An 18413-nucleotide genomic window follows, 5' to 3' on the forward strand; every position below is an offset into this window, starting at 1 on the left:
TCTCCCCTGTGCACACATCTCCCCTCTCCCCTGCGCACACGTGTCCCCTCTCCCCCGTGCACACGTGTCCCTTCTCCCCTGCGCACACATCTCCCCCCTCTCCTGTGTACATGTGTCCCTTCTCCCCTGTGCACACATCTCCCCTCTCTCCTGTGCACACATCTCCCCTCTCCCCTGCACACACATCTCCCCTCTCCCCTGCGCACCTCCCCCCTCCCCTGTGCATACATCTCCCCTCTCCCCTGCGCACATGTCTCCCCTCTCCCCTACGCACACATCTCCCCTCTCCCCTGTGCACATCTCCCCTCTCCCCTGCGCACATCTCCCCTCTCCCCTGTGCACACATCTCTCCTCTCCCCTGAGCACATGTCCCTTCTCCCCTGTGCACACATCTCCCCTCTCCCCTGCGCACACGTGTCCCCTCTCCCCCGTGCACACGTGTCCCTTCTCCCCTGTGCACACATCTCCCCTCAGCACACGTGTCCTCTCTCCCCTGCGCACTTCCCCCCTCTCCCCTGCGCACATGCCCTTCTGCAGCCACCAAACCTACAGCAGGTTGCTCCTCCCTTCTCCCTGGCGGGAAGCCTGCAGTCCCTCCCCGTGTTGGGACGTGCATTTCTGTGCACTCATCCCAGCACTTGGTCTCGTCGCCCTCACCTGGGAAACGGGGCTGACGTCGGCTCCCCCCTCACGGGGTCTGAGCAGCGGCTGCTGTGTGAATGTTCAGTGGTGCCCATTCCTGCCTCGTACTCCGAGGGCGAAGGAAATCACACTGCAGATTCACCTTCAACGTGGGCGGAGATGTATTTTTAAGAGACCATCCAGCACCGTTTTCCTGAATTCGGTTTTCTATTCCTTCGGTCGTAATGGGGACAGCACCAAGCCAACTTTCCCTCCGTGTCCCCGCTCCCTGTGCACCAGTCCCCAGCTTTCCAGCCTGTACAAAAGGGCACTGAGGCTGGGGTAGACGCGTCCTGGCGGCTCCTTGCACACTCTCGCGTGTGTGCGTCCTCTGTTACACCTGCTTCACAGAGGCACCTGTGTCCTGGGGACTCTGGGGACAGTGACCTGTTCTTGGCACCTACTGCGCAGCCATGCTCCTGCGTCCGAGAGCAAATGTGATATGGAAAGGGTCCTTTTTAACAGCTAAGTTCAAAGGCGATGCCTTCCCTCACAGCGTCTCCCCCGTGTCTCCTCACACGTTCAAGACACAGTGATGTTTACAGTAGTTCCCTGACTTCCCGGGTCACTTGTTTTTCAGAAACCTGCATGTAGCCCTGAGGGCACACCGCCCTGGTCCCCTGCAGACACTCAGAAGCCCGCCAGGCTCCTCCCTTCCTGTCTCCCTCCTCCCGGATGCCCTTTCCTTCTGCGAATATCACGAATATCACCGCGCCCTGACTGGCCACGGCAGGCCGTGGCTCAAGCTTGTGGGACCCAGACCCAGCACCATCTCCCTCGGCGCCACGAAGCCTGGGGTCCACAGACCGGCCTCCCAGGACCCCTTTCTTGAGCCGACCCTTCGGTGCCCCAGCAGGGCAGTTCTGATGCCCCTGGTCTGAGCAGGAACACCAGCTCGTTGGGTGGAGTATTTATTTCTAGAGTTCTCTTCCTATGGCTTCCAGGCAGGAGATCACAGGCAGGAGATCCAGGCAGGCGCCACAGGCAGCCCTGGATGCTACAGCAGAAAGTGACCAGGAGACCAAGAGGGGACTCCTTCCCCAGCTGACCCTGCGTCCCCCAGGCTAGCCTCACCCTAGGCCGACTTGCTTCCCAGGCGAGCCCCGCCCTCACGTGGGCCCCGCCCTCAGTGGGCCCCGCCCCCAGGCGAGCCCGCCCTCACGTGAGCCCCGCCCCCAGGCGAGCCCCGCCCCCAGGCCCGCTGCTCCTGAAGGTGCTCTGACCCGAGGATCGAGGATCGACATTTGGCTTAACTTCCCGTGGCACTTATGCCTTCAAACGTGCGTCCCACCCTTTGCTGAAGAAAACGTTCCGATTTTGCACACTGGCCGCAGGTTGTAGTGACGAGTATGCTCTCCAGATAACCTGGCCCTTCTTTCCTTGTGGGGTGCTCCTCGCTCCCACCTTGTGCAAACGTAAACAGCCCTGCTGTGGATTCCATTCTACCCGTAAGGCAGAATGTCACAACTGCCTGAGGTGCGGGGAGCGGCGGGATATCGGAACGGTTGGCGCCTGGGATTTGCCTGGACCCTGCATAATTTATCTGATGGTCTTTGAATCCTTGGCGTGTAGTTCAGGAAGATCATCGTGTAGCTGTCTGATAAACACTGAAGTTTCCTCACGGAGGGTCGAGTTGACTGATCACCGCAGAATTATCTTTCTTGTAGGCTTAATGAGTTAGAAGGTCAGGCGTTCCGGCGCCTTCCTGAGGTTCTGACACGCGCACGTTTCTACAGGTTGTGCTTGGGAGGGGGAGGGCCATTTGTGAACCAATAATGGAAACGCCAGTTACTGTTGGCCATGACTCTGGTCCAGCCAGACTGTGCTCCGTGGCCTTCCCCATTCCCTACAAGAACGGACTACAGTTTCAGCGCCTAAAAGAGGAATCATTTTACGTGCTTTTAGTGAGTGAGAAGTTTTGTAAAAATGCTAAGTGGTTCACTTATGCCAATGGCCCCAGGCCTCTGGGCTCTGCACAGGGGAAGTGCTTGGGATGAAGATAAGTGTGTGTGTGTGGGGGGAGGAACGATGACACAGGGCCTGAACCCGCGTGTCAAGCCGGGTCAAAGGACAGTCAGGACTCCTGCATGAGGCAGCAAGTGCTGACAGCCCCATGCACAAGCAGGTGGACTGAGCACAGACCGTGTTTCCACCAAGGGTCAGGACGTGGGAGGAAAGGCTGGGCAGGAACCAGGAGCGGGGGATGTGGGAGCGGCGGGCTGGCTACCGGAGCCCCTCCCAGGAGGCGGGTCGTCGTGGAAGAAGGTTCTGGTTAGGAAGGGGAAGGGACCTCCCCAGTTACCCAACTGCAGTTCCTTGATCTTGGACGTCCAACCCCCAGGATTCTGGGAGACACATTTCTGTTGTTATGGCCCCCAGTTTGCGGTATTTTGTTGTGGCAGCCAGAGCGGACTAAGCTGCCGGCTTTCTGGGGGTCTTACCAGCCTATATTGTCGATGAACAGGCAAGGAAACTTTCCGCAAAATTAAGTGTTTAAAGACAGCCAACACAACTTTCGGGGCCCGTCCCACGCTGACACTGGGGACGTAGACCAGACCATGAAAACCACTGCCCTGATCTGGGGGTGTGTCGGCCGCCGCACACTCTGCTTCTCATTGCCCGAATCCGAATCCGGGAGGAGAACAATGGCTAGTGGCTTAGCGCGGTAAGCTCTACAAGCAGGAAACGGGAGGTGGTGTCCCACCTTCAGAAGAAAGCCATTACGTAAGAGAGGCTGAATCGGGAACAGTTCTCTTAGACTCAGACACAGCCTCTCCGCGCACGGGCCTCGAGGACGACACTCGGTTTGGGAAGAGACAGGACAGGGACAGATTCGTCCCCCGACACACAGGAGGGAGGGTCCCACGGTGGGGGCTTCCGCTCCAGGGTCTCCAGGGTCTCTTCTTACGAAAGAGCTGGGCTCTGAGCCCCCACCTCTGCCCCCAGGCACTTTTAATCAGAAGCAGGAGGGGAGGGACATTTGTCTACCCGAGCCAGACGCCGGTCTGGACGACAGCAGTGCACACAGTAGGCACCCACTGAAAGCAAGACAACCAGGATGGAATCCCGACTAGGTGTGTGGGGGGCACGCGGTCTAGGCAGAAGACTGGGAAGACCCCGGCATCCGCACATCCTCATCCTGCCTTAAACGAGGAGGACTGGGTCAGCGGAGCCCGGACATCCCGGGTCTTCGCCTCCGGCTGGCCAGCTGCCCGACACGGTCAGGTTTGTTGCTGACGGTTCTGAAGCGGCCGGGTATGTGACGGATGGGACGCAGGGGCGTCGTAAGCCCCGCCCTCCCCGCCCCCACTCGCTCCCCTCCTTGCGGACGTGGGCACGGCCCTTCCCGACAGCACGGACGGCGGGCCTTACCAGGACCATGTGGCCGGTGGAGATGTCCATGTGGGGCTGCACGGGCTCCTCCGACCAGGATGACGTGCTGCTCCGGGCGGAAGGGCTGGGCATGGGCCCGTCGCTGAACTGGGACGAGACGCTGTTGATGCGGGTCGTGTGCGGGCCCTCCGGGCGCTCCGACGTGCGCGTGGCCATGCGCTGCCGGCACAGCTCCTGGGGGACGGTGAGGGCAGGTTAGTGTGGCCTCCCCCCCGAGCCCTGCCCGGCCCGAGAGCCGAGGGGCACGGGGGGCTCTCCCCTGCAGCCACGCACACGCACACACAGATCACACACACGGATGCGCACACCCGTCCACACACGTACAGACACATAAATACTCAATACGCAGACATGTGCACAGACAGATACACACATATAGGTGTGTACGCATGCCCACAAGACACAGATACACACACAGATTCAGGCAAAAGGGCCACTGGACCGAGCCCTGCGGTGACCCTGGGCCACCTGCAGAACCATGCCACGTGCAGGCTGAGCCAGGCATCTTTCTTTCCTCTTCAGAAGATGGGTCACAGAGGCAGAGAAGGGTGTGCGCTGTGCTCTCAGCTTGGTACCATGGTCAGGCATTGGGGGGAACCACCTCTGTGTGGTTCTTCCCGTTCTTCCCCAAACGATGCCCAAACGGTTAAGAGCCCCCACAGGAGATAATAAACGAAATCACATACGAAAAGGGAAGTACGCGGTTCATGGAAAAGGGTTTGCTTCCTTGACCAGACCCCCAAAGACAGAGTTTCCAGATCTAAAGGAAAATCTCGGTACGACGGCCAAACGGAGCTTCTGTCGGGCCACCGCAGGGTCCTCGCCGTCGCCACGCAAGGCGGACACGGCGCTCAGAGACGGGGGCGCCTGGTAGAGTCGCTCGCTAGCTGCTGGCTGTCATCGGACAGTCGGCCGGGACGCCCCCCACTTCTCGCTAGCAAAATAACCGTGCAAGGGCTCTGGCGTCATGATCTCACGAATTCCACCCTTTGCTCCCTGAAAATATCACTGTCACTTGAGCCATCAAAATAAAATGATATCGAGAGAAAGACTGTAAGGGAATCTGAGCCCAAGAGGGGAATTAAACACGCATTCACGGGACAAGACGCCGGGGAGCTGCAGGGCTCCCGCGTGCTCCTCCCTTCCCGGTGCTGCTGCCCAGCCGTCCCTACCAGCCCCACGCACCAGGGCAGTGGCCGATGCCCACAGAACGCTCACACGTTTTCCTGAACCTTCCATGTGGCTGCCATCTTCCTCAGTGTTAGAGAGCTTCAGAAGGCCGCCGCCACCGTAGAGAAGAGACCTCTCTGGGCGCAGCTCCCCGGGGGAGGCACGGCACACGGGCCTGGAGCTGGATGGCCGCACCGCTGGGACAGGTGCGCTGAGGGGAGCCCCACGGGCCACACCGCACGAGCCCTCTGCCCGCCAGGGTCGTGGGTCTCGGGGAGCAGGGCTGTGGGTGGGGGTCCCGAGGAGCGGGGGTAACGTCAGGCACAAGGCCACGGTGAGGACGGCAGAAGGATGGCTCGGGAGCCACTGTGCGTCCCCTGCGTCTGCCCACACATGGTTTTTACACAATGAGTCTGTTTAAAAACCCAGCCAGATTTTCTCACAATCTTGAAAACAAACAAACAAGCCCCAGACACAACGGGTTATTTTAATAAGGTAGATGGTGTCAGTAACCCCTTCTTTCCCGTGGATGAAGTTCACCTGCCAGAATAAGCGGTACGTCCCACCGAGAACCTCAAGGCCACGCCACCATAGGCCAGGAGAGCGCCAAACATTCCTCCAGGAAGGAGCGCCTCTGGGGAGGAAGGTTCGCGATGGCTGCGATTTGGTCACTAAGAAACAAACGTCACAGCAGCTAGGTGACCCCCCAGGACTGTGCGGGGATCGGGGACCACCACTCTCTCTCTCTGCTCGAGGGAGACCGCGCAATCACGGGCGGACGGGCACATCACGCAAGGTCTCCGGCTCGAGTGTTTCCACTTTAAAAACGGAAGTACTCATCTGGTTACCGTGAGAGGCCCGTGCGTCGGCCGCCGGAGAAAGTCTTTGGTCATTCCTCAGCAGGTGACGCAGATGTCAGTGCCACACAAACGAACAGTCCCAAGGGCCCAGCGAGTCCAAAGATATTTCTAAAGAAACCGCAGAATTTTGGAGCCGGAAGAGGCAGCAGATCGCCGGTGAGACCTCCTCTCTTGGCAGGCGACTCAGCGGCTGGCTGGAGGCTCCGGGGGGCCACTGGGGGCTGCGACCTGGGCCCAGCTCACTGCAGCGCTACTCAGTGCTGGCGCTCCTTGTAGGTCTTTCTTGAAAACAACGCAATTCTCACAGGCAGAGGGAAGGCTCCAAGAAGAGGTGGTCCCAGCCTGCGTCCCAGGGCAGTGCACATCTGCCCTCCGGGCACCTTGGTTGGACAGTGGTCACCCCAAGAGCGAGGGAGCGGCTCTGGCTGGACCTGGGGGGGGGCACCACCTGGGGGGCCCACTGCCGGGTTGGCGGGGGAGTGCCGGGGGCCCAGGCTGCTCCCATCACATTCTGTAGATACAGGTAAAGACACAGGCCACCTGCTCAGATGGGACTTTGATTTTGAACTGACCGCTGTCCAGTTTCTGTATGATGAACCGAGCCAGCCGCTAAGACCACGCGCCTCTGAGGGGAGGGGAGGGGAGGGGAGGGGAGGGGAGGGGAGGGGAGAGGTGAGGAGGGGAGGGGAGGGTCACGTCGGAAGTGGGTTCTTGGGTTTGAAGCCACCGCACACCCGAGGGCCTTGAGGCCTCCACTCCGTGGGGGCCCGTCTGACCCTGACCTGGGAGGACGGGCGGCCGCAGGCAGCTGTGCTCCCCTTGCGCCCCCAGCCAGGGTGGGACAGACACCAGGAGAGTTCGCCCTTGGGACGCAAACAGCCGGGTGTTCGGCGCTGTCTCGGGAGGGATTCCACCTGGAATCCAGGGCCCAGGAAACGGCTTCTCCAGAGGAATGGAGACCCGGGCTGTAACGTGTGTTGACCTGTGATTCTTCCCCTCGGGCTCCAAGAAATCGCTCCCCTGTTCACAGCACCTGAGCGACAATGCCTGCTTCCCGTCCTCGCCTCAGCGCTCACTGGCTGTGTGACCTCAGGCAAACCGCCTAGCCTCCCCGTGTCCCAGTTTCCTCACCTGTGAAACCAACCTCATGGTTCTTGTGGGGACTCAACAAGGTCTCATGCTCAGAACCAGCCTTCGGCATGGCCTGGCACATTATTAGCTATTAGTATTTATTCAGCATCTGGCGGTCCACACGTACCGTTCCTAGATGCCGGGAATGACCGTTGAGGACGACCAGCCGGGCCCTGACCTCCCCGTGCCCATGGTCCGGCCCAGAGCCGTTGGGTGTTTTGGGGAACGGGAGCTGCCGGGCAGGGGCCTCCCTGGTGAGATGCTCCAGATCTGAGGGCACCTTTCGCCGGGCCTTGTGAGGGAAAGCGCAGGCCCAGAGGGGCTAACGCTTCCAAGCGGACAGAGCTCCCGGCAGGACAGAGGGGAAAACTCGGAAAGATGGCCCCGGCCCGAAGCTCGCCAGCGGCGTTCTGCAGGTACGCGCATCTCGAACCTTCGACGTGCCTGCCGCCACCGGCGTTCTGCCTCGGAAGCAAGCGATGCAAGGCTGGGCGGTCTGTGCGGGCAGAAACGCCAGTCAGAGGCCGAGGCCCCGAGGGAAGCCACCATTCACGTGCGGCCACCTTTACCTCTCATCACACCGCCCCGCAAGCCCATCGTTGCTGAGACGCGGGCGTCGTGACTGAGGTTCTCACGGGACCCACCCAGGGGCCGGCTGTTCCAGATGCATCCCCGGGGTTTGCGTGGTGGCTTCTGCCGGGCTGGGGTCCGAGCTCTGCCCTGGGAAGGAAGCAGCCGCCAGGGGTCGACGCTCCCTGTGCCACTCCTGTGACCTTGGCAAACCGCGAACCTTCTCCCGCCGCATCTTCCTACCGTGAGACCCGGGAAAGCACCACATGCTGGCCCCCCCCCCCCCACCCGTCACGGGGCTGCCGCGTGTGCGTCACGGTAACAGAGGGTGGGCACACACCCGGCGAGGGCCCTGGGACAGCGTGGTCCGTGGACTGCGAGGGGCGAGCCCCAGCCTCTGGCGCCCCCCGCGATGCCCGTCTGTTTGAACCGTTGGGTCGGATGGACACGCCCACCAGGAGGGGACACAGGCCAGGCTGTTCCGGAACCCCGACTGTGAGCCCCCACAGGTGCAAACCGTGTCCCCCTCTCCCCCTGCTGCCAGGTCAGCTCCATGCGGTCCCAGGAAGCTCCGGACGCCCCCAGGGAGGCTTCTCTGCCCACGGGAGAACTCTCTGGGGGACTCACCGTGTGCCCTTCTAATTAGTGCTGTAGGTTGATTATGGCTTGAAAATTAATAATAGAAATGCTGTATTCTGACCAGACTCTACTCTTACCTTATTTTATAATATTTTTATTTTTTCAAGTTTTATTTTTGAGAGAGAGAGAGAGAGAGAAAGGGTGGAGGAGAGGCAGAGAGAGAGGGAGAGCGAGAATCCCAAGCAGGCTCTGCGCTGTCAGCACGGAGCCTGATGCGGGGCTCGATCCCACGAACCGGGAGATCGTGACCTGAGCCGAGATCGAGTTGGACGCTCAACTGACTAAGTCACCCAGGAGCCCCTCCTTACTGTTACTTTAAAACCAAAATTTCCTAAGGACAATTGAGCTTCTCTTTAAGAGACAAGATGCGGACTGTGACCTGACTCACATGATGTGGCCGGGGCCAGGCCCAGGACCCCACGCGGTGCAGACAGCAAGCTCTCAGCACAGCCGTCTGGCCCCCACGCCCTCCCCAGACTGGCCTCTGGGTGACGCTGTTCATCTGAAAGTCTCATCTACACCAAAAAGGGTGATCCAGGTGACACGGAGGCCCGTGGAGGCGTGAGCCCCCGACCCCTTAGGCAGCGGTCCAGCCGTGGGCACGGGGGGTGGGGCGGGGGCACAAGCCTTCATTTAAAATGTACTGTGAGGTTTACCGCACTAGTTTCCGCCACACAGAGCCTGGGTCAGACCAGAGCACTTCCCGGCTGTTAGCGGCCTCCGTTTACTCTCAGGCTCATGTGGGGCCCGCGTAGGACGAACAGACACTCAGACAAACACCAGTCACAGGAACACTCCGTGAGTACCGTTCTGCTGAGGGTAAAATACAGGCCTGGGGCTGTCTGTGGGGGGCACCGTCCGCGCGCAGGGTGCCAACGACGCCCAGGGCAGGCTGCAGGCGCGCTCCGGAAGCAGCTGGGGGCCCGGCCCGATGTGGCTCTGATTTCTCTCATTTACGACCTGGCAAGTTCCGCGGGTCAGGCTGCGGATGCCACAAAAGGGAAGTGGGCGCAGACGCAGGCTCATGGATGACGTTGGCGACAGTGGCAAACTCCGCGATGTCACGATACCTTCGCCCTCCGGAACGCGGCACCCACTCAGGGACCCGGGCATTCCTGCGCCCAGCACGGCCCTGCCCTGAGCACAGGAGGTGTTTCTCCCAAACGCGTCTTCGCTGGAAAAGGTTGTGCCGCACCTTCCAGACCCTTCGTCAGAAAGTAAAACCCTCACGATGTTTAAGATCCAGACCAACTCCACTTCGGGTTTTAAACTGCCACTTTAATGAACATGATCCTGGGTGTTCATCTCGACCACCGTGAGTTTATAAGACAATTACAGTCTTCCTGGAGGAGTTCATGTGATTCAGTGGCCAAGAGGCAGTGAATTATGAAGGAAAAAGAAGGGCAGGTCTGATCAAATGAATCTCTTGGTCACAGACCCACACGTGGGGCCACCCCGCAGGTCATCACGTGACTCCCTCCAGACGGCTCCTTACTCGGCCGTCCTCGGCCCGCTCACGCCGCCCAGCGCCGTGTGCCCGAGACCCGGGCCTGCCCAGTGCTGAGTCCTCTGCACGCGTGGTGTGCACCCTCTCGACCCAGACAGCTCCCTGAAGGTCCACGGATCACCCCCGGGAGCTTCACCAAGTCTGTTTTCTTTTCTCATCCGATGCCTACTTTTTAGCAGACAAGAAAACGCCAATGCCAGCGTGAGTTAAAGACTGGTCTTCCAGGGAGCAAAGGGGGAAGTCACTCATTCGGGACCGCGATGTTCCTCATTTTCAGGACATCCACCTCTGGAGAGGGGTCCTTCCGGAGAGATCTACTCAGTCGGCATATCTGCCCTGTACCTTCTTAGCGGTCTGCCCTCCGAACCTAGGTGTGCGGAAGGTTCTCAGGGAAAACAGAGGTAAACCAGTTCACCTTCCTGAGGGGAAGGAGGCACACGGTAGCAAGAAGATGACAGACACGGCTTCGCAGGTGATCTCCACAGCAGTCACTGTAGATGGTCAGTGAGCCTCTGCCCTTGGGAAGCACGTATCCTGGACCACTAGTGTCGCAGGGGAAGTCCCACGGCAGAAAGACAAACCCATCGGCGCTGGAGAACACGGGCCCGGGGCGAACGGACCCCAGTGTGCGGTCGCAACCCGGGGCCGACGGCAAGGTCCACGGGCCCGGATCACTGCAGCCTGAATCTGGGGTGACGACAGGGCAGCACAGAGCTGGCAGGGCTGACGGAGGGAGCACGCGGACGAGGCACTGGCACGGACCGGACGCGGGGCCACACGGCTCCCCGCAGAGGCCCCTTCTCGTGGGACCAGAGGAGGTCAGGACACCAGGTCAGGCCCCAACGCCGCCCCGGCTGGACCACGGCACCACGGGCCACGTGGAACCCAGTATGACGACCGACCACGGTCTTTGGCAAGGGGCACCTTTGCCGGAGCAACCAGAGTAACGCGACTCCTAAAAAAGAAGAGTGTCTCAGTCCCCTGAATTTAAGCGCTCGATCCCAGAGTCAACACGAGAAGCCTGTGCCACACTGTTTAAAATATCCGAAAGGTTCCTGGTTTGTCAGGAAAGGCAGAACACGAGTGCCCACACCCCCGTGCTCACAAACTCTTCAGATTCAAAACCTCGGCGTCTGTGGCGTGGGGCTGTCCCCAGCGTGTCCTGAGCCCACAGACACAGTGTCGTGGGGTGGTCCCGCCACCCCTGGACCCCTCGAGCAGAGTCAGCATGGGGTTTGCTCAGGCCCAGAGAGCTCTACGTGTCAGCGTGGATCCTTGGGGTGCAGGGTGCCGGCTGAGGAGTCCCTGGGGTGCAGGGTGCGGGCTGAGGAACAGGCCTACACGGCGCGGGCTGACCCCGCGGCCATCACCTCCTGGAAGCGGCCTGCGTGCCGCTGCCCTCGCAGCTGAGGCCCTGGGCTACCTCTGTAGAGCCTCAAACTATTTTATACGTCTTTGTAACGCAATTTGCAAGATAAGTTGAATAGGATTCTGGGGGCAGAAATCCATCCATACACATAATAATGCAAATGTCTCACTTCTCAAATCTTCATCTGATGGGGGAAAATTGCAGAGTGGGAATCACTCCGAGAGAAAGGACCTGTCATTCCCAAATTCCGCCGAAAGAAAGACCAAGACGACAAAGGCTTAAGAAAAACCTCTTTGTACCTTTCAAGGAACAATGGGAACAAAGCCTGAGTGTGTACACAGAGGACGGCTGGAGTCTTAGAGGTATTTGGAGAGCGTAATTTGTGGTAACAGGGCAGAACCGAGGAGGGGCGCACAAAGCCGCCGGGAAGGAGGGGCGTTCATTAGGGTGGGCCGCGGAGGGAGAGAGGCCAATTACCCCGTCCTGGATAAAACACAGAGAGCACGCTGAAAAGGGACCGGCCTCTCTGGGGAGGCACCCGATCTCCAGCTCGGAGGGCACCGCAGACCCGACAAACAGCAAAAACAAGGCCCACAAAGCACCCCCGAGGCGGCCTCGCGGGGACGGCGGTGGCGGGGGGGCGGGGGACGGGGCGGCTGCGAGCGGCCAGTTTCACTGGAAGGCTGCAGAGCCCGAGGGACAGGGAGGTCTTTATCGCAGACCCTCCGATCTGGAAGCAAAGCCAGGGAGAACCCGGGAGGGCAGGACGCACGGAGACAGGCCCCCCGCCTGCCGGGGGGAGAACGGGAGGTTTTTGTTTCGTTTTTCATTTTGCTCTTTTTCTCCCCCAGATGAAGCACGTATGACTTTTGCAACGAGAAAAGCCAGGACAAGGTGTGTTTTAAAATACGTCCAATTCTCCACTCGATACGACGAAGCTAAGTGAAACGTTTAGAAAGTACGAGTGGGGAAGAGCATGGGAGGCAACATCCCAGGTTGTCAACGCGGCTGTAATGCGTCACTAAGGAAAAACACGTAAAGCAAGACCACGTCTCGTGGAATCACCTCCGTCACGGGCTGCTGTTTCATCATAAGGCCGGATGTGACCTAGGAGGAGCTGCCTAGGCCTACATTCTGGGCCAGCCAGGCCGCCCGCAGACACGGCAACTCCGGACCTGGTTTGTGAGAGCTGTTTTACATAAATGTTCTCGCCATAAATGGCGTATCTGATTAGCACTGCGGGGGAGAGAGACACGGGCACCGTGCTCCCCCCGATATCCCGGGGCCCCCTGAGCCCCCTTGCAGCTGCGGGGGGACCGAGGGCCACGGCCGTCTCTGGGTGAGAACCGGAACCCCCCTCCCCGCCCCCCCTCCGCGGAGTCAGAGCCAAGGCACATACCCCGTGGCCCTGTCCCTCGTCTCGGCCAGAGCCACACCGGTTCCCTGGATGGAGTGCCCGGTCCCCAGCCCAGTCCACGTTACCTGGCGTGTGACACGTGGCTTGTCTTGGGGCACGGCCCTGCCCCCTCCCGTGGACTGCTCGGGGATTTCGACCGGGGCGGGGGGCATCACGCACACAGCCCGTCACACCCCACGGGAGGGACGTTTCTCCAGGGCAGACCCTAGGTCGGGCTCCAGGGCTTCTGCAGGGCATCACTGACCCCGACCTCTAACTGGAGATCGGGGACCCCGTCCCCCAACCCCCACCCTGACGCTCATCCTGACCTCTGACCGGGCATCTGGGACCCCGTGCCCCAACCCCCACCGCTGACGCTCACCCTGACCTCTGACCGGGCATCTGGGACCCCGTCCCCCACCCCCACCGCCTTCGCCCGAATAACCACGTGGGCTGCAGACCATGGCCCTCTGGCTGGACGTGCAGCTGTGTTACTTTCGGTGCCATTTTCCACAACAGTCGTAACCTAACCCAAACAGCTCCCTGGTACGCAGCGTTTACCGAGGAAAACTCAGTGATTTTGCCCCATTTTGCAAGATGTTTTCTCGAAATAAAACTTAAAGATACAGACACATTTTAACTCACAGGAGCGAAAATACGCTTCGACACGCTTCTGAATCCAGAAGGGTCTTGCAGGAGTCTGATGCAGGAAGGAAAACGGCCGCTCCCTCGGCCGTCCGCCCCCAGCCCCAGAGCGGCGGCGGCGATAACCCTTCCCCTGCTCCTCGAGGTGCACGGCACACCCCACACGTGGGCTCTGAGCAGCGGTGCCCCGTGCTGCTCTCCCCATGGGTGTCGAGCACAGGCAGGGAGGCCGCAGCAAACGCTCGCCCACTGGGGCGCCCCGTCGGTGTCCGCTGCCCTGGGCCGCCCAGGAGCCGGAACTGGGTGCTGCTGCAGGAAGGGGGAGGCTGTGTGCTGGCCCTTGGAAGGCCCCGGAGAGAGCCCAAGAGCCTCATCCAGTTGGGGGACTCCTCCGGTCTCAGAAGCCGCAGGTGGCATGCAGACAGGTGCGGCCCCACATGCTCAACTTCGTCCAGACGTACGTGATGCGCCCAGATCCAAGCAGGCCGCACCCCCCTTCTCAGGGGCTGCCCCTCCAAGGCACTCTCTCCCCTCGCTCGGCTCTTGACAAACATCAGACTGAAGTCAGGGAAGAGCCACGAAGATAAAAACAGAGGAAGGAAACACATCATTTCAATAAACGTCCCTGTACAGCCCAGTTAACCACGGTTCGCGCCGTGGCCGGGGGCTGGAACCCGTGGGAGACGGCCTGTCTGACGTGCGGTTCCCACACAACTGGCCGCCACTGCAGCCCGGAACAGCCCGCCAGGCCGCATCTGCATGGCAGATCAAAGGGCAGACAAGAGCCCCAAACTTGGGCTCCTGGAGCCCGTGACCCTGCCGCCACTAAGTTTCACGGGTTCCCGTGAGGCCAGCGACGGCTCCGGAGCTCACAGGTTCCGCCCGACCTCCGTGCGCAGAGCCAGTCTCCAGCGCCCTGAACACACGCTTCAAATGCAGACGATCTAGGGGCGCCTGGGTGGCTCAGTTGGTTAAGCGTCCGACTTCGGCTCAAGTCATGATCTCGAAGTTTGTGAGTTCGAGCTCCGCGTCGGGCTCTGTGCTGACAGTTCAGAGCCTGGAGCCTGTTTCGGATTCTGTGTCTCCCTCTCTCTGACCCTCCCCTGTTCATGCTTTGTCTCCCTCTGTCTCAAAAATAAATAAACGTTAAAAAAAAAATTCAAATGCAGACCATCTGAATTCTCCAAGTCCGTCAAAAACTAAACCCCAGGCCTCTTCGGAGTGGCCTGGGCCCACGTGGCCTAAGGGGTGAGCGGCCGTTTCCCACAAGAAACTCCTGGCACTTTCCTAACTTTCTTCTCGCTCCCAAGGTGATGAATTCTCGTCACTGGTTCATCGCCCTCCCCGCGTGGCTCCGTCCTGGGTGCTCCCCGTGGGGGCTCTATTCTGGATGCCGCCGTCACCGGCAATGGTCTGGGGCGCAGTCCACATGCTTCCCCCCAGCCGGCTGCTCCCATGCCGGGGCCCTGTGTCGGCTGGCTCTTACGGAGCACCAAACACCCCCCTGCAAGGTGAGGTGCGTTCACGACACGGATCTGGCAATCCAGGAGACCCCGGTGCTCCCCACATTCTCGGGAGGACCCGACCTGGAAGGAACCGCCCGCACCGGTGGGGAGGGAACTCCAGATGTGCGGACCAGTGACGACGGATAGCCGCACACCCGGGGCCACGTCAGGGTGAAAGAAAGGGTCCGATGAAAGGGTCTCGGCATTGAAAGCACACAGGCCATCCTGGGCCGGGCGGGAAGGCTCGGTGAGGGTGTGGGGTCTGAGCAGGCTGACAGATGGGAATGATCTGCAAGGATAAAGCCGAGTGGGAGGGCTTTCAGCGTGAGGGGGGGCGGTCTGCACAAAGGTCCAGAGACAGAAAAGCACAGGGGATATCCCAGGGGCTGCGAGGAGCCGGCCGGGGACACAAAAGGTATTCACTCCTTCTTTTCTGCAGCGTCGTCTAATTAAGCCAAAGGGCAGGGCCCCGGGGGCGGGGGCAGGAGCGGTCACCCACGCAGCTGCCTCTGCACTTCGTCCTGGGGCCCAATTATTCCCTCTGAAGCTGCTCTGAATGGCGACCTCGCCGGGCGAGGCCAGAGGAGAGAGCTCCGAGGAGCCGGGGTCTGGTGGCTTTGCCGCGGCAGGCTGGGCCACCACCGCGAGCCCCGTCCTGTGTTGGCTTCACGTCTGTTTCCTCGGCCTCTGAGGCCCTGTGAGAGCTTCCGAGAGGCTGTCGTCCCCCACAAGGGGACGGGTGCTGACCTCTGGAGGAACTCAACACTTCCAACGGCCCTCGTGTGACACCGGTGAGGGTGCCGTCCCGTGACTCCGGAGCGAGGGCTGTGGGGCGGGCTCTGCCCTGGGCAGGAGGTGCTGACAGGGTCCGGGGCACCGGGCCCTCAGGAGGCTGCCCGCCACGCACGGGGGGCCCCGCTCCGCCTTGCTGCCTGGTGTGGAGAACATCTGGGATCTGCAGACGTGCCCAGAAAACCCCCGGACACAGAGGCAGGGAGGCCACCGTCTGGAAGCACGGGACCTGAGGCCAGAAGACGACGGCTTCAAGCAGCCGAGAATCTGAGGTTTGGTCCCAGTTTCCCCTCGCGTCTCGGTGTCAACGTTTGGGGCCACTGAACTCAGGGTTTTCATTCCTCTTGAACGTGGGAGAGGGTGGCAGCACCGAGGAGGGGAGACGGTCCCGAAACACGGAAACAGGGTAGACGTCCCTTCCAACCGGTTATTTGGTGTCATAAACCTGTATTTTGTTTCCCCTACTCAGGAAATCTTGGTTTCTGGTTAGAGCATAAGATTTTCGGATTTGTGGAAGGTGTGATCCTAGGAATACTCCTTTTTGGTTATTCTTCTGGTTCACCGTCTTCACAAAGAATGAAAGGGATAAAATGCTGTACTTACACAACAAATCCAAATGTTTAACTTTACTTAGAGAAGTTCAGCCCAGCTACGTTTGGTGCCGACTGCCTGTGCGGGTTTATCACCCAAACTCCTTAAACTGATTTCTGTCGAACGCCACGAGGTCAGTCCAAGTTTAAAGCTGTGTTTCGTGTTCACATTCTTCACACCCTGTACGGAATTACACGTGTTAAAACCTTGGCCTGACTGCTGATAGATTCACCTCTGAATCTTCCATTTCCTGTTTCCCGAATACTTGTGTGCAGGGGCACACACACCTACACCCAGATGCTTTTCCCTGGTTGCTTTGTTTTCAAAAATTGAAGAAAATTTTTTTAATGTGTATTTATTTTTGAGAGAGAGAGAGAGAGAGAGAGAGAGAGAGAGAGGGAGAAAGACAGAGCACGAGCAGGGGAGGGGCAGAGACACAGAATCCAAAGCCGGCTCCAGGCTCTGAGCTGTCAGCACAGAGCCTGACATGGGGCTCAAACCCACGAACTGTGAGATCATGACCTGAGCCAAAGCCGGATGCTCAACCGACTGAGCCACCCAGGTGCCCCTTTTTTCAAATTTTAAATTAAAAATGTTTTGGGGGAGCCTGGGTGGCTCAGTCGGTTGAGCGTCCGACTTTGGCTCAGGTCATGATCTCACGGCTCGTGAATTCCATTCCCGCATCGGACTCTGTGCTATTAGCTCAGAGCCTGGCACCTGCTTCAGATTCTGTGTCTCCCTCTCTCTCTCTCTGCCCTTCCTCCGTTCATGCTCTCTCTCTCTCTCTCTCAAAAATAAACAAACATTAAAAAATGTTTTACATTTTCTTTAAGAAAGGCAGACGGCCAGCAGCATGTTGTTCGGGCATGTTTCGAGTCTTGGAACTGCACTGCCCCACGTGCTCCTGCAAATAGACCTTAGAGCTCGTCTGGAGGTCCCCACAGGGGGCACAGCCACTCGTGTGCCTTGGACTCTTCATGTGCAGCTTCAGGAGGGACGCACGTGGAATGGTGAGGGAGGAAAGGGACGCCTGCCTCCGCAGCCAGATCGGCCGGGTCAACCTTGGTGATCCACGGGGTGGCCGATGTCGCGGCCCAGGCGCCCTCACGTCTTTATTTTTTACAGTCAAAACTCTTGAGTGAATACTTTTCCCACCAGTCACCCTCCTAACTGGAGACCATTTGTGTGAATAGGTCGTCCTTCCTTCCTAACAGAGAAGATTCCATTCTTAATTATCAGCAATTCTCTCAAAGCAGAGAACCCCGATGGAGACGGAAATATTTTGAGCAACGAAGTTTAAGAATGACTAATTCGATGGAGAAGAGAAACCCAGTTATGTAGCTTTTCCGACGTAAGAGAGGACGTTGTTACCGTTAGCTTCCGTAGGAAATGGCTGTGATGCTGCCCAGACTTCAGCCAGGGTGGGAGGAGGGGAGCGGAGGGGCCTCGGTTGGAGGGGAGTGATGCTAACATAACATGGCGCCCTGCCCCCTGGCAGGACAGGCAGCCGAACCCGCAGGACTCTCGCCTCCGGGGGCTCTGCTGGCCGAGTAGTTTTCCTCTCGTGATCTTGAATGTTCCTCGTTTGACATTTGGAGATGACAGTCATCTGCCTGAGTCTCCTGGGTCTGATCGTGCATCTGCTGTTTGCAAAGCTCTCCCTGCTCGTAAACACACATCCTGTGTGCCTCTGAAGGCTCCAGTTAGCCTTCCCCGCCCCGCCCCCTGTGTAACTTCTTACCTTCCTCGTCGTCGGGGTGTGTGTGTGTGTGTGTGTGTGTAAGAGCCGGGCTCGGCGACTTTTGACAGGCTCATGCACTGCACTGCACCTAATGCCCTCAGTGCGGGGCACGCTCCCTAAGGCCACCAAGGGCTTGGTCCCCTCGGGGCCAACACCAGCCTCCCGGTGCGGGCTCCGCTCAGCGCGCACCAGGCCGTTCCCAGGACAGACTTCCCACAGGCGGAGAGCCTGGCTCTGGTGGGAAAACGGCTTCCCAGAGCCACCCCAGGCCTCTTCCCCCGCATCCACACACCGTCCCTCCTGGAGAGGAGGCAGGGAGGCATCGGGAGACCAGCCTCTCAGCTCTGGGCCTGCTGCTCTTCATGGTGGGGTCTCTCTCCCGCACCTGCCGTCCGCCTCCCGCACCTGCCGTCCGCCTCCCGC

The 18413-nt window shown here is 59.7% G+C and overlaps 1 protein-coding gene across 7 annotated transcripts in view; it reads right to left on the bottom strand.

Annotated features, from left to right (window-relative positions):
- PTPRN2 (protein tyrosine phosphatase receptor type N2) overlaps positions 1-18413 on the bottom strand; it is an 803411-nt gene that overhangs the window by 76394 nt on the left and 708604 nt on the right. For all 7 annotated transcript variants that reach the window (XM_049642198.1, XM_049642197.1, XM_049642193.1 and 4 more), the window contains one exon: positions 4054-4248. In XM_049642198.1, the coding sequence (XP_049498155.1) occupies positions 4054-4248 (195 nt within the window). The remainder of the gene's footprint in view (positions 1-4053; positions 4249-18413) is intronic.

This window comes from Panthera uncia, chromosome A2, assembly GCF_023721935.1.
Source record: "Panthera uncia isolate 11264 chromosome A2, Puncia_PCG_1.0, whole genome shotgun sequence".
NCBI classification, from domain to species: domain Eukaryota; kingdom Metazoa; phylum Chordata; class Mammalia; order Carnivora; family Felidae; genus Panthera; species Panthera uncia.